General features: G+C 45.9%; 1 protein-coding gene across 14 annotated transcripts in view; it reads right to left on the minus strand.

Annotated features, from left to right (window-relative positions):
* Positions 1-854: 854 nt before the first annotated feature.
* The window catches only part of LOC308571092 (zona pellucida-binding protein 2-like), a 30933-nt gene continuing 15748 nt past the window's right edge, over positions 855-16039 (minus strand). For 9 of the 14 annotated variants that reach the window (XR_014001276.1, XR_014001277.1, XR_014001278.1 and 6 more), the window contains 4 exons: positions 16023-16039; positions 14868-15029; positions 3922-3994; positions 855-1809 (listed from right to left, as the gene is read on the minus strand). The exon at positions 16023-16039 is cut by the window's right edge and continues 158 nt beyond it. Coding sequence is in view for 9 of the 14 variants with exons in the window: in XM_081166458.1 (XP_081022584.1) it covers positions 1416-1809; positions 3922-3994; positions 14868-15029; positions 16023-16039 (646 nt within the window). In the remaining 5 variants the exon portion in view is untranslated. The remainder of the gene's footprint in view (positions 1810-3921; positions 3995-14867; positions 15030-16022) is intronic. The other 5 variants (XR_014001274.1, XM_081166460.1, XR_014001275.1 and 2 more) reach the window with 3 other exon arrangements.

The following is a 16039-nucleotide window of genomic DNA, read 5'->3' on the forward strand; positions in this document are numbered from 1 at the left end:
CACTGTGTTTAGGTGGAATCTTCTTTCTTGTAGTTTGGATCCATTGCTCCGTGTCCGCTTCTCTGGAGCAGCAGAAAACAACCTTTCTCCCTCCTCTATATGACATCCTTTTATATATTTGAACATGGCTATCATATCACCCCTTAACCTCCTCTTCTCCAGGCTAAACATGGAGATCCTTTTTCTTTCCCACAAAATCCCAGTTATTAGCAGTAAAGAGCCCTGTCCTTTTCTGCATTAACTCTCACTGCCCAGTGTGCAGAAAAAAATCACTTCATTCCACAGGCCAGGGTGGAACTGAAGAAAAAGCTAAAAACCTCTGTGTCAGCTGATTCCTGAGAGCGCAAACATTCTCTGAATGGATTTTAGGTGCTGTTCTGCTCTTTTAGCATCTTCCTATCCATAATACCTAGCACTTCAGCCCCCTGCCCAAACCCAAATGCTGATTCTGAAATTTGGCTCAGGAGCATGAGGAGCTGAAGTGAAAAGTGGGAATGTTTCCATGTATGAGTTTAAGGGCTTAGGTTGCATGTGTAAATGTGATTTGGAATTCAGTACGTTACGAGATTTCAAGATAATTTATGAACTATTTTGACAAAATATTTAAAAACACCTGTTAGCAGTAGCTCATTTCCCCCTCCAGGACATTAAGGGATTGTGGGTTCCATTGTACGTTTTGCCCTTCTTTTAGCAGAACAATGGGTCAAAGGCGAACAAGGTTTCAAGTTTGTATAGGGTGAAACAGGGGTTGCTCTGTCGTTTGCCAAGCAATCTATGGTCCCCCTATGCTAGTGGCTGCTAATACTGGTATTATTTGGTTTAGACTTTATACATTACAAGCAGCAAAGCAGATAGCAATATTAGCCAATTTATTCAAGGGGTTCTTTTCTCTAACAGGCTCTTAGACTTTTCAGTATTATGATATGTATCCAAGTCACGTTGCTTCAGATTAACCATTTTGAACATATTCTTCTAACTACTACTAGCAATACACAATGCAAATCACATAGAATACACAGAGATTATAGTATTGTGTATGGTATATCCTTACATTTTCCACTTGGCTTACAGAATACAATAGTTCTAAACTCAGCATTGCTTTCGGTCTAGATTCTTCTTTGGCTCTGTAGCAAGTTCTTTGTAAAGTAAGCTTCTTCAACAATTTCCATTATCTGCTAAACTGGACAGTTTGCCAGTTTGAGGGGGGGAAATGAGTGCACTTCAATGCACTGCCCTCTTGAAGCTATAATATCCTGCTGAAGTGCTCTCCAGAAATAGAGTGACTGAAAATTGCTTCCCAATTGCAAGCACTAAGCAAGCTCATTTTTCAGCTTTCTTGCGAATATTGTTTAGGAAGTTATTCCTCTGTTTCCTAATTGTAGGTTTATGCAAATCTGTGAAGAACCTTACAGCAGCTAGGGCAGATTGTGCTTCATTATGTCAACTAATCTCTGCTGATTGGGTGGCAGGTCCCTTGGAATAAAATTGTCATTGTCCAGTGTGGGTATTGACTTGTCTTCAAAGCTACTTTCTAAATCGCTTAGTCCTGTTTGGACAGGAGATGGACTTGTACCAGCAGTGGTGGGTGGTTCTGTCGCTTCATCGTTGCTTAACAATCCCACTGATTCATCTTCTAGAAAATCAACTTTGTTTCTGTGCATTTTGATGGGACTTAATTTGCTTCTTTGCTCTTGTACTTCTGCATCACTTGCAATATTCGCAAATGCCTGCAGCCTCCTCTTAAGTCCAGATTCTGCTTCTCTGATGTATTGAGCAGCTATTGTTTTTTTGCAGCACCTACTTATGATGCTGTGTGAGAGATGTGGAAAAAATTAGTCAGCTGGTATTATAGGTGAACATACTTCCTATCCACTGCTAAGTAATTCATTTGGGGCTAGGCTGCACTGGAATGAAAGGGATTTAACTATAAAGGGGGTTGGGGTCAAGCTGTATGATGGGGAGGGAGATTTGTGGCCTTCCAAATGTTACTGGACCACATCTCCAAACACTGACCATTCTGGCTGGGGCTAATGGGAGTCCAGTAACATCCAGTAAGACCACAGATTTCCCACCTCTCCCGTAAGATACACTTACCCTGCTGTGGCGAAAGCTCACAAAATGTTCATTCGCAGTTTAATGAATTACATAAAGTGTAATCATGTAAAAACAAATAGACACATCAACAGCACAGAAAGTTAAGTGCAGCATCCAAATTCCACTATTATAGCACAGCCCTTTCATGAATGATGAAGAATTCTCAATCAGCATGATACTGACATTATTCCCCCTGAAACAGATGGGAGTCATGCCAGACACCAGCACATACATCTCTACCAAGGAAAAGGAAATTCAGGGCAGTTGATTTTCTTCATTTACTTTTTGATAGTTCACCACCCTTTCCCCACCCCACCCTTGGCCGTCATAGTGAACTAGGGTCATATACACACCATACATTTCAGGCCCATGGCTTCTCCCCCAAAGAATTCTGGAAACTAGTTTACTCCTCACAGATCTATAACTCCCAGCACCCTTATCAAACTACAGTTCCCAGGCTTCTTCAAGGGAGGCCATGTGCTTTAAATGTGACCCTGGACATCAGCTGAAATTTCTACACAAAAGTGTAGGAAAAGCCCTATGGCTCATTCCCTTGTTACAAAGCAACACTGGGAGCTGGTGATTTGAAGGACAGAAACCAGAGTGGGGTTGCCTAACTGGAATATGGCAACCCTAGGCAAGGATCACAGGCTGACGGGAGTGGTAATTCAAAAGAGCTGGAGGAGCTTGGAGAAGTCTGCCCCATTCCATTTTCCCAATCCTCTTTGCTTAAACAGAATAGGGCAGGGGAAGAACTAACGCCCATTATCAGTGCTGCTGGCCAGTTCAAGCTTTGGCTGAACAGAGGGCCTTCTCGGTAGTGGCGCCCTCCCTGTGGAACGCCCTCCCACCAAATGTCAAAGAGAACAACAACTACCAGACTTTTAGAAGACATCTGAAGGCAGCACTGTTTAGGGAAGCTTTTAATGTTTGAGGTATCATAGTATTTTAATATTCTTTTGGAAGCCGCCCAGAGTGGCTGGGGAAACCCAGCCAGATGGGCGGGGTATAAATAATAAATTATTATTATTATTATTATTATTATTATTATTATTATTAAAGTTAAAATCAAAATGTTGGGAGAACTGATAACAGATCTCTTAAGCACAGGCTGGGGGTCCTCAGACTCAGGGGCCAAATGTGGCCCTCCAGGTCTCTATCTAGCCTTTGCAACTCTCCTTGGGCCACACAGCCATGCTTGAGTGCTTTTGCCTGGCTCAGTACATCCTTGAACTCCGGCCAGGCCTCCTGCTGGTTTGGACTGAGGGTGAGGAAGGTTGTGTGAGCATCTGCAGAAAGCAGCCTACTGTACTGTGGCAAGGCAACGTTTCCATTCGCTGGTCTGTTCCCTTTCGCCTCTGGCCCTGCCTGCTGTTGGCAGGCAACCTCCAGAAGATTGCTCAGGAGGCAATGTGGCCCCATGGCTGAAAAGGAACCCCCTTCCCCACTTCTAGCATAAGATGTCGTGTTGGCCCTCAGCAAGGATTCAAACTTGCACTTCTCATCTTCAAAGTCAATGCAGCAACTGCTCTGTGGCTTGTGCTGCAGTTTTGTACAACTGTGTGGAATGTAAGGGGATTTTAAAGGAAAAGCAGAAGTTAATTCAAATCTTTTGTAAGAAATTCTAGGCATAAAACTGCTAGCTGCCTTCATACACATGTGGAGCATCACATATATGACACCTATAGAACTTGCTATGGAAGCCATATTTTCCTAAAGTGTCCAGCAGCAGCAGGCTTCAGCTCCTGCAATGCAGGGGAGCACAGGGGTTAGAGGTGATAAACAGATGTAAAGTATAAGTTCAATGTAAAAGGGTAGGGTACTTACAGCCAAATTGTCACAAGAATAAGACTGGTTCCTGCGGAAGATATTAAAAAAACCATCCACATTGGTAGAATTTCTGAAAAACATGAACAAGAACAGAGATCTATTTAGCATGGCGACTATACACAAACATCACACACACAATTCCTTGAAAAGGGCTTGCCAGCCCACCTCTGCCCCCTGCTAGTGGGCCTCAACAAGGATGCTCTTCCAACCTTCGTTCCGATCCTCAGAGCACAAGGTAGGGCAGGGAGGTAGCATCACACCCACACCCATTGTCCTCTTTTCTTCATGCCTCAGACCGCTCCTCTTTGGAATACAACAGCAGGTCCCACGGCAGCAGCATCACCCTTCTTCCTCCCTGTTGGGTTGTGCTGCTCTCTCTTACTATAGGGGACATAGGATGGCCATCAGCCTTGGCAGGGCCTTGCTGCTGTACAATTTAAGTGGATTTGTATTGCAAATTCTCTCGGCACATAACACCACAGCTGTGAAGGCAGGCAGGAGAGCAGACTTCCCCAACACAGTCCCATCCAGATGTTAGGGACCACAACTCTCCATCATCGCCAGGAAGGTTCAGAGATGATGGGAGCATCTGAAGAGCACCATGCTGGAACAGGCTAAGCTAGAGGGAGAGTTGAGCAGGGATTCCTGTTGTTCAGTGCCGTCCAGCTAGCTATCTAGCCTGCTTTCCCCCCTGAATGGAATCTATAGTTTTTTCTTCCTCCATATGACTAGCAGGAACATTGTGAATTAGGCAGCAGGTATGGAATTCTGCAAATCTGCTTAGTGATAACCAATACATATCCTGTAAATATGCTATAGCATGGTCAACAACCATTCTGGATGACTTAGAATTTCAAAAACAGGAAACAAAATCACACAATAAAACCACTGAGCAAGCCACATACAAGAACCTAACCCACCAATCCTCTAACCAAGCTTTTTCACCCAAAAGAAGAGTTTTGTGCTGCCCTCTAAAAACAAGAAGACTTGGACTTTTGCTAGATATGAACATTTCCCAAAAACCAGCCAGAAGGACAGTCACTGACGCCAAGGAAGAAAGCCTGCTTTGGTGGCATCAATGATCGTGTGTTTGGCTGTTTCTGGACAGAAATCAGAAGAAGCATCCAATGAAAATCAGTGAAGCATTCTTCTAGTAACTAGATGATGCCATAATCATAGAATCATAGAGTTGGAAGAGACCACAAGGGCCATCGAGTCCAACCCCCTGCCAAGCAGGAAACACCATCAGAGCACTCCTGACATATGGTTGTCAAGCCTCTGCTTAAAGACCTCCAAAGAAGGAGACTCCACCACACTCCTTGGCAGCAAATTCCACTGTCGAACAGCTCTTACTGTCAGGAAGTTCTTCCTAATGTTTAGGTGGAATCTTCTTTCTTGTAGTTTGGATCCATTGCTCCGTGTCCGCTTCTTCGCTTCATAATGATTATGAAGACTCCAGAACTAGCCAGTGCACACCACTTTAAATTTCAGTATGTTTGATAAACTAGCAACCTATGCCAAGAGAAGTGCAGAGTCGAAGTCTGTGTGTGTAGTTCAATATGACCATTAAGACACAGAGAAATGCTTTTTGGTCAGTGTGACAACTAAAGCTAAATGAAGTCTTTGGGCAAGAAACTCTTCTTTCATTTCTGCAACGGCCAATAGGGTTGATGAACAAGCTGTTATGAAAGCCAATGGCCCCCTTTCAAAAAGTTTTCAGAAAACGTTGGGAAAGGGTAATCATACCCTAGAAGAGGAGGGCCAGCTTGTCTGTCTCAGAACTTTAGACGTCAGTAAGAAGAGCCCTGACATTAAACTTCACCTGCCAAAGCATCAAGAGAGCAAGTGATTTAGGCAGCTAAGCAAGTTCAGCAGCAGAAGGCTAGGAAGCAAGGGCAAACCACTCAGCTTCTCCACTCTTAGTCCTAACAAATCCCAAGCTCCCAAGTCAACTAACTCAACAAACGGTAAAGAAAAAAGAACTGTAGATTGAAGCCAGTACTGTATGGGTGAGGGGGCTGTCCTGCGTAATGTCATCTGTACACCTATTGGTCTAACTGGGTAGAAATTGTTCTTGAAATGAACTCCTGGTCCCCAAGGAATGAGTTCCCTTGAGTTCCCCAGGTGACTGACCTAGGGAAGCAGAGAGGCAGAGAGACTGTTGGATGAGGACTTGGGGGGTGTGGTAGCTGTGTCCCACTTCCGAGACTGCAGCTCCTCTGCTGCCATGGAGAAGCAGGGTGTGGGGGAAGGAAGGCATCACTCTGAGGAAGACAGAAGGGATTCCTTCAAAGGAACCCTTTCCTTAGAGATCAAGCAGGTAAACTCTCATGCCAAGGATACCCCTTCTGGTGGGAGGATCCTGGTAGTGGGTAATTTGCTCATTGGATAGCTTGGTGTGTGGTGGTTATGCAGACCACAGGGTGACTTGCCTGCCCAGCAAGAGGGTTGTGGACACTGAGTCAGGGGTCATTCCTGGCACCAATATGTGGGGGGAATGTAGCTGAGAGATTCTGGAGGCTGCTGGGCTTTCTCTGAAATGCTATCAGTTCCACACACGGAGTCAGCTACACAGGTATGGCTGTGCTGTTTCAATGAGTGAATGAGAGGGTGACGGCCGGAGAAGGGGGCTGGATTTGTTAGGCACTAGGGAATGTTTTGGGACAAGCCAGATCTGGGCTGCTCTTGAACCAGCTCACAAATAGGTTAACATTCTATCCAGTAACTTCATTCAAACTCCATTCCAAAGCAGCCCCAAAGCTGATGACATTGGTATCTAGCAACCCCTCCCCCAATCTTTTATACCTCAATCCGAAAGGGCAGAAAGTCCCCCTCAGAGTTCTTCTGGCTCCATTTTGCAGGCTTCCAGGGCTGGACGGTGGGAAAAGGCAGGTGGAAACATCCATCCCCTGATAGAAAACAGAGTCTCTCTTCCCTCTCCTCCACTGCTTCCAAGCACCAGTCCAGCGCCTGCACAACCTCTTCCAATTCAGATGGGAAGGAAAAGTAGACCTGCATGTCATCAGCTCCAAATGGCTCCATACAGATGTTGAATAATGTGGGAAACAGAATAAAATCATGCAGGACCCCACACCCCAAAAGCCGTCAGGGCAAGCAGGAAACACCCAATTCCACTCTGTGATAGCGACGCTGCAGGTGGGAGAGGACCACTGCACCACATTGCCTTGAAGCCTTAACCCACCTGGTCACTCCAGAAGGAGACCGTGGCTATGGTGCCAAAAGCCAGAGAGAGATCAAGGAAAATCAACAAGGTTGTTTCCTTCACTCAGACTACTTTGCTCTCCAAAAGGTCTTATCAACTGGGTGATAGTTGTTGAATACCTCAGGATTCATGGGGTACCTCTTAGGAGGGATTAGTGAATATCATTCTGTCCTGTAATGACACATCAGCCACTTCCCAGACTCCTCTTTCTTTGTGCTAGATCCTCTTTGACACGATGGGCAAGGCTGCAGAACTCATGTTGGACCAAATCCCTGCACTTCCACTTCCTCAGGATGCAACAAGTGAAGCTGATCCTCACAAATCAGACTGGATGGTGCTCCAACAGCCTCTGTGGGCTGCCATAACTGTGACCCCAAGTTCAGAGCTGTCACAAAGCAACTTTGTCCTCAAAGTGTATTGCAAATTTATCACAGCAGGCTACCAATTCATCAGTTAAGCCTTCCACCCCACTGGGTCAACCTTAAGCAGCACTCACTATGGGGCACAACAGTGGCAGCAAAATATGCTTCCTTTGCCACCATTACTGTCAGATGGTAGCCATAACCATGCACTCTATCCTGCATTTGGTCCTATTTGCTACAAGACTTCTGCCACTTGCACTCTGTTGTTGTTTAGTTGTGTCCGACTCTTCGTGACCCCATGGACCAGAGCACGCCAGGCTCTTGCACTCCAGTGCACTCTATTGCTCCAGGTTTCTTGGGAAAAGAAGGGGCGTTCTGAGCTCCCCTTGGTCACAGGGCATTTTCAGGGGCAACCATTCCATAGTGCCATGGGGTGGTAGGGGCACGAAGGCTGGCAGGACAAGGAACTCCTTGGGACTCAGGTCAGGAGACCTCAGCACGAACACGAAGAGGCGCCAGAGGGGCTGGCCAATGTCAGAGCAGGAAGACAGCATGGAATACCAGGAGCCCAGGAAGAAGAAATCACACAGAGGAGGCTGGGACCCTGGAAGAACCTGACTCCCCCCCCCCCCGAGCCAGGAGGAGGATTAGGAGGGCAGAACAGTTGGGGCAGTGGCTATGAAGGCGTGCAAGATTGAGAGCACATGACTCACCAGCTGAAGTCAACTGAGAGTCAGGCCAACACCAATGAAGCCAAGTCTCAGGTGCTGAGTCTCTGCCCAGCAACTAAGCAGAGAGGGAGCAGGCACTCTGATCTGACAGAGGCAAGAATGATGGAGGGAAGTGAGGAGAGCATTGCCGGAACCGCGGAGGACTGCATGGGTGGAGCCAGAGAGCTGCAGTGACTTTGGATGCAGGAGGCAGCAGAGGCAAGGGAGAACATACATTCATTCATTCATTCATTTAAATTTACTTGTACTCTGCCCATCCAACTGACACTGGTGTAGAAGACTGCAGTGCTTCTGGGGACCAGACATTCTAATAGGTTCCCCCACCCGTGTGGGGGCAGTCTGCTACAGCCAGTCAATATCTCTCCAGGGAGTGAACTGTCCACGTATTTCCATACAAGAAGTGCCTGATTTTGTGTGCACCAAGAGAAGTTACATGAAAAAGTCTGAGCTCCATATAATACCTGTGCTAGGGGTTTAGCTTGGAACACTTCCAGGACTGAGGGTATACGTTTGCCACCTTTTGTGTCGAAAAAGCATGTCATAATTTTGGTGCTTTGGGACACTTTTTCTTTTGCACATTTCAGATGTGCTCCTCGTGACCCCGTGGACTGGAAAATAAGGCCAAGCTATTTGAAAACTTTGACCTGTTCGATTGGCTGGTTGTCCACATGCCATTTATGGGCTCTAGTGGGTTAAACCACAGAGCCTAGGGCTGGCCGATCAGAAGGTCAGCGGTTCAAATCCCCGTGACGGGGTGAGCTCCCGTCACTCGGTCCCTGCTCCTGCCAACCTAGCAGTTCGAAAGCACAAAGTGCAAGTAGTTAAATAGGTACCGCTCCGGCTGGAAGGTAAGCGGCGTTTCTGTGCACTGCTCTGGTTTGCCAGAAGCGGCTTAGTCATGCTGGCCACATGACCTGGAAAAACTGTGGACAAACGCCAGCTCCCTCAGCCAGTAAAGCGAGATGAGCGCCGCAACCCCAGAGTCGTCTGCGACTGGACCTAATGGTCAGGGGTCTCTTTACCTATACCTTTTATAGTTTCTTGAGAAAACCATGACTTTGGTTTTCTTGTAATTCATGGCTGGCACTTACCATGGATCCACAGAAGCTGTCCAATCAAAGTTCTTAAGGCAATTTTTTTATGTACCACCCTGTGTCCCAAACGCATCACAGTGCCTAGAGGTGAATCTCCCCTCAGTAGAATTATGGATCTGGCACAGGTCATTTAACTTCTGGCATCACCTAAACTCAAATCCCCCCGGTCTGATATCCCTAGTGCAACAAGACTGTCACAAGAGCACCTGGTCTAAAATTGTCAATCAAAAAACTTCAGTCTTGTGTTTTATCCCCACCACAGCTACTCACCGTGGGTTATAGCAAAGCAAACAGTCTACTTTGCCAACACCTAAATGATATTGAGTGTCAGAACAACTTGGCCACAATAAGGAAATTTTGCCCATGGTATGACCATTTCCCATCCTCCTACTTTGATTCTCTGGCACCCTATCTGTATAACCTAGCAATTCCAAAATATAGATGCACTTTTACCCTCGCAAGACTGAATGTATTGCCCCCAGCTGTACCTGAGGGACGATTCTAACAGCTTCCATATGAAAAACGCTTATGTTCCTGCGGAGATGGCAGCACTGAATCAGTGGCGCATGTCCTCCTGGCTTGCACTCTTTACAAAGACCTGAGGAATGAGATTATCACCCCTCTTCTATTGTTCATTCCAGGTCGCCCAACCACTGCCACAGTGTCTTGTCTCCTGGCAGATCAAGAGGAGCAGGTGACAGCAAAGGTTGCAAGGTTTTTAGCTGGGGCAATCAGAATAAGGTCCACTATTTGACTGCTGATTCAGGACCCTAAACTGTGTTTTATATAACCAACTTTTTATTCTGTTCTCTGTACATCACAATGTTCTTTTGATGCTATGGCCGATGGCTGACACAAATAAAGTTTCATTCATTCATTACATGAAAAATGTAGACAACAACTTGATTTCAACCTGGCAGAGTATACCCAGAGTATACACAGCGAAAGTGGGGAACTATAGTCAGCCAAAATCATAAAGTACTGCAGAACTGCCTTCTAAATATGGGTGTTGTATCAGCATTACAAACTGACTGAAGCAAGAACTACTTTAGCCTCATGTGAAAACACCCCACCAGATACAGAAAACCAAAAGACCAATTCCTACAATGCCTGTGAAGAGTTTGTAGGGCAGCAGTTGAAGAAGGAGCAAAAAGGGTTTTCTTGTGTGTGTGTGTGTGTGTTTCTTGTGGCTGATTAGCTGTTTTCCCTGTGTAAAGGTCAGAGGGGGCAGGGTTTCTGTTGAGGCAGGGGATTAGCTGTGGGAGGAGCTTATCAGAGTTTGTAGGGCAGCGGCGCGCGCCTAGCGGCGTGCGCAGTTATATCCATCTTTTAGATTTAGGGGAGCTAGTCTCAAACGTTTGTTAGGGGAGACCTAGGTTTTTTTTTTTTTTGTGGGCGAAGTTATTTGTCCTGTCTTCAAGCTTTTTATGATGGAGGACCTCTGTAGCCACCCCCAACAACACGATCTCAAGATGGAAGGGGAGGGAACAGCTGCAGTCGCCTGCGATTCCTGCGCAATGTTTGCCATCTTGCCAAAGGTTGCAGGCAGCTTCACCTGCAGCAATTGCATGTTGATTGCCCTTTTAAAAGACAAAGTCCAGCAACTGGAGGAACGTGTAGCTACGCTCCAAAGAATTAGAGAGCTGGAGCTCTTCTTGGAAGCAACAGAGCACACCGTCCCCACCAAGGAGGAGACAGGGGACTCCCCTGAGAAGGAGGCTAGTTCATCAACACAGGAGCCAGATATATGGAGAAACGTGACTCAAAGAAGTAGGAGGCCCAGGGTTCACTCTGATTGTTTAGAAATACACAATCGCTTTGAGGTCCTCTCCCCTAGCATGGAAGACGAAGAGCAGACTCCATTTGAGGATCTCTCCCTCATTACAGTCGATCAGGTATATGAAGACGAGCAGCAAAGTCAGTCCTCAGGGAATGTGCAGGCGACCTTGGAACGGACAGCTCACGGAAGAACCCCGACCAAACCCAAGAGGAGGCGTGTAGTGGTGATAGGGGATTCCCTACTGAGGGGAACAGAAGCAGTGATCTGTGGGCCTGACAAGATGTCTCGGGAAGTGTGCTGTCTCCCCGGGGCTAAGATCCAAGATGTAACTGAACGACTGCAAGGAATCATAAAACCCACTGACAAATACCCCTTCCTCTTGGTTCATGTGGGAACCAATGACACTGCAAGCAATAGCCTCCAGAAGATCAAAAGAGACTACGAGGCTCTCGGCAGGAAATTGAAGCAACTAAATGCACAAATTGTCATCTCGTCTGTCCTCCCAGTTGAACGACGTGGCCCAGGGAGAGAGGGGAAAATAGTGGAAGTGAACAGCTGGCTTCGCAAATGGTGTAAACAGGAACGGTTTGGATTCTTAGATCACGGACTGCAGTTTCTTGAAGATGGACTTCTGGCAAGTGATGGGCTGCACCTCACAACGGTTGGGAGGAATGTTTTTGCCAAAAATCTCAGAAACCTCATCAGGAGGGCTTTAAACTGAGTAATGTGGGGGAGGGAGACAGTGCTCCTGAAGGTAGGAGTCTATCAATTAATGAAGATGATCATCCAAATGTCATAGACCAAATGGAGCAAACAGCACGCGGACCTAGTGGTGGGAGGAAAAAATCCTTAAATAAGAGACACGGGGGAATGATTAATGGACTTCAATGTCTGTACACTAATGCGCAAAGCATGGGAAATAAACAAGATGAGCTTGAGCTCTTGGTACAGCAAACTAAATATGACATAATAGGCATCACTGAAACCTGGTGGGATAAGTCCCACGATTGGAATGTAATAATGGGGGGATACAATCTATTTCAGAGAAACAGACCAGACAAGAAAGGAGGAGGAGTGGCGTTATATGTCAGGGATGTGTATACCTGTGAAGAGATCCAAGATTTAGAACCTCAAAGCCAATGTGAGAGCATTTGGGTCAAAATTAAGGGAGAGAAGAATAACAGAGACCTCACTGTGGGAGTTTACTATAGATCCCCAAGCCAAACGGAGGACATAGATGATGCCTTCCTGGAACAGATGGCCAAGCATGCAAAAGGAAGGGAGATAGTAGTAATGGGGGACTTCAATTACCCGGATATTTGTTGGACGTCAAACTCAGCCAAGAGCATAAGGTCAAACAGATTCCTCACTGGCCTTGCAGACAACTTCATTGTCCAGAAAGTGGGAGAAGCAACAAGAGGAACAGCCATTTTAGATCTGGTCCTAACCAATGTTGATGACCTGGTTAGTGGGGTAGAAGTGGAAGGATCATTAGGCGCGAGTGATCATGCTCTTCTGAAGTTTACTATACAGCGGAAAGGAGCAGCCAAGCATACTAGGACTCAATTTCTTGACTTTAAGAAAGCCGACTTCATAAAACTTAGGGAAGTGCTGGGTGAGATCCCATGGACAGCAATACTAAAAGGAAAGGGAGTTCACGATGGCTGGGAGTTTGTTAAGAGGGAGATAGTAAAAGCACAATGTCAGGCAATACCAATGAGACGGAAACATGGAAGGTGCCCAAAGAAGCCAGGGTGGCTATCTAAAGAACTTTTAACTGAATTAAGATTAAAAAAGGATGTGTACAAAAAATGGAAAAGGGGGGAAACCACCAAAGAGGAATTCAAACAAATAGCCAGCACGTGTAGACACAAAGTCAGAAAAGCTAAAGCACAGAATGAACTCAGGCTTGCTAGAGAGGTTAAAAGCAACAAAAAAGGCTTTTATGGGTATGTTCGTAGCAAAAGGAAGAACAAAGAAACAGTGGGGTCACTCAGAGGAGAAGATGGTGAAATGCAAACAGGGGACACAGAAAGGGCTGAACTCCTCAATGCCTTCTTTGCCTCAGTCTTCTCCGATAAAGAAAACAATGCCCGACCTGAAGAATTTGGAGCAAATGATTCAGCAAAGGAAACACAGCCCAGAATAACTAAGGAGACAGTACAAGAATATTTGGCTAGTTTAGATGTATTCAAGTCTCCAGGGCCAGATGAACTGCATCCAAGAGTATTAAAAGAACTGGCAGATGTGATCTCAGAACCACTGGCAGTCATCTTCGAGAAATCCTGGAGAACAGGCGAAGTCCCGGCAGACTGGAGGAGGGCAAATGTTGTCCCTATTTTCAAAAAGGGGGAAAGAGAGGACCCAAATAATTACCGCCCAGTCAGTCTGACATCAATAGCAGGGAAGATTCTGGAGCAGATCATTAAGCAAACAGTCTGTGAGCACCTAGAAAGGAATGCTGTGATCACCAATAGTCAGCATGGATTTCTGAAAAATAAGTCATGTCAGACTAACCTGATCTCATTTTTTGACAGAATTACAAGCCTGGTAGATGAAGGGAACTCAGTGGATATAGCCTACCTTGATTTCAGTAAGGCATTTGACAAGGTGCCCCATGATATTCTTGTAAAGAAGCTGGTAAAATGCGGTCTTGACTCTGCTACCACTCAGTGGATTTGTAACTGGCTGAATGACCGAACCCAAAGGGTGCTCATCAATGGTTCCTCTTCATCCTGGAGAAGAGTGACTAGTGGGGTGCCACAGGGTTCTGTCTTGGGCCCGGTCTTATTTAACATCTTTATCAATGACTTGGATGATGGACTCAAGGGCATCCTGATCAAATTTGCAGATGACACCAAACTGGGAGGGGTGGCTAACACCCCAGAGGACAGGATCACACTTCAAAACGACCTTGACAGATTAGAGAACTGGGCAAAAACAAACAAAATGAATTTTAACAGGGAGAAATGTAAAGTATTGCACTTGGGCAAAAAAAATGAGAGGCACAAATACAAGATGGGTGACACCTGGCTTGAGAGCAGTACATGTGAAAAGGATCTAGGAATCTTGGTTGACCACAAACTTGACATGAGCCAACAGTGTGACGCGGCAGCTAAAAAAGCCAATGCAATTCTGGGCTGCATCAATAGGAGTATAGCATCTAGATCAAGGGAAGTAATAGTGCCACTGTATTCTGCTCTGGTCAGACCACACCTGGAGTACTGTGTCCAGTTCTGGGCACCACAATTCAAGAAGGACACTGACAAACTGGAACGTGTCCAGAGGAGGGCAACCAAAATGGTCAAAGGCCTGGAAACGATGCCTTATGAGGAACGGCTAAGGGAGCTGGGCATGTTTAGCCTGGAGAAGAGGAGGTTAAGGGGTGATATGATAGCCATGTTCAAATATATAAAAGGATGTCACATAGAGGAGGGAGAAAGGTTGTTTTCTGCTGCTCCAGAGAAGCGGACACGGAGCAATGGATCCAAACTACAAGAAAGAAGATTCCACCTAAACATTAGGAAGAACTTCCTGACAGTAAGAGCTGTTTGACAGTGGAATTTGCTGCCAAGGAGTGTGGTGGAGTCTCCTACTTTGGAGGTCTTTAAGCAGAGGCTTGACAACCATATGTCAGGAGTGCTCTGGTGGTGTTTCCTGCTTGGCAGGGGGTTGGACTCGATGGCCCTTGTGGTCTCTTCCAACTCTATGATTCTATGATTCTATGATTCTATGATTCTATAAGCTACTTACTATGACAACTTCTTCCTGTCTTTGCACCCTCTCCATCACTGCTTTGTGTTTTGGGACAATTTTCACATGCTGCTTGACCATACTTTTCATTGTAGGATCCAGCAGGACACAGAGTGCAGATGGTACCATATTCTGCACTGAATCTACCTGGCGGGCAGGTGACTATCCAAAAATAAAAGACATGGAGGCAACACACACAAAATTACTACGGCTCTCATTCACTTAAATTTATGAGAAATTATTAGCCTGCTTTTGACTTCCATTCATGGCAGGCTGAATGTCCAGCTTCGGACGTTACACTGATGTGACTAGACATGCCGCCTTTGCATCTCCCTCTACATAGGGAAATGTACAACCTCACTGGGGGATTTAGCCACATGTATCTGCCCACAGAGACAATCATCCATTCCAGTGAACGTCCATGGCAAACCCAGAAGTACCGGAACAGGTTACTTCTGGATTTGCCGCTCGCACATGCGCAGAAGCACCAAATCATGCTTTGCACATGCTCAGAAGCGCAAACTGCTCTGCACGCGTGCACAGACGCAATGCTTTGCCCTGCATCCTTTTTGGCTAGTGGCCAGGGCTCCGGAACGGATCCTGGTTGCAAAACAAGATACGATTGTTGGTGAGTTACATAAACAAAATCAGCACTCATTTGTTATAAGTAAGCAAAACACTGAGAGCATAGCTCCCAATTTTGCCCATGAAGCAGTTTTCCCAAAACCATGCCAGGTGTGAGGCAGGTAGAGATACGGCTGGATCAGCTCCAAGACTGAGTTCCCTACAGGAAACTTGGTCACACAGCTGATCCCTGCAGAAAGCAGCCTTGAATTCACTGCCCATCAACAGGCAGTGACATCCAGCCTGCTTCTCAGAGGCCCTGCAATGGTGCCTTGAAGTCCTGGTGGCCATTACCTGATGTCACTGTTAGCTTAGTGATTGACAGGCAGGCACTAAGGTTCATTCTTTCCCCCTTATTGCAATAATGTGTTTTTGTCATAATGATCTCCGTACCCCGAGAAATTAGTTTCCAATTTTAAAAATTAAAAGAAGGAAAATCGGTGAAGGAAAAAATCAGCAAGAAACTACATTTCATGAAAATTAGTCAGCAGTATTTTATTTGATTTTAACATACAGACTCTGGAAACTCACCACAACACCCTGGGCAT

The sequence above is a fragment of the Podarcis bocagei genome, assembly GCF_964188305.1.
Source record: "Podarcis bocagei genome assembly, chromosome: 13".
In the NCBI taxonomy this organism is placed as follows: domain Eukaryota; kingdom Metazoa; phylum Chordata; class Lepidosauria; order Squamata; family Lacertidae; genus Podarcis; species Podarcis bocagei.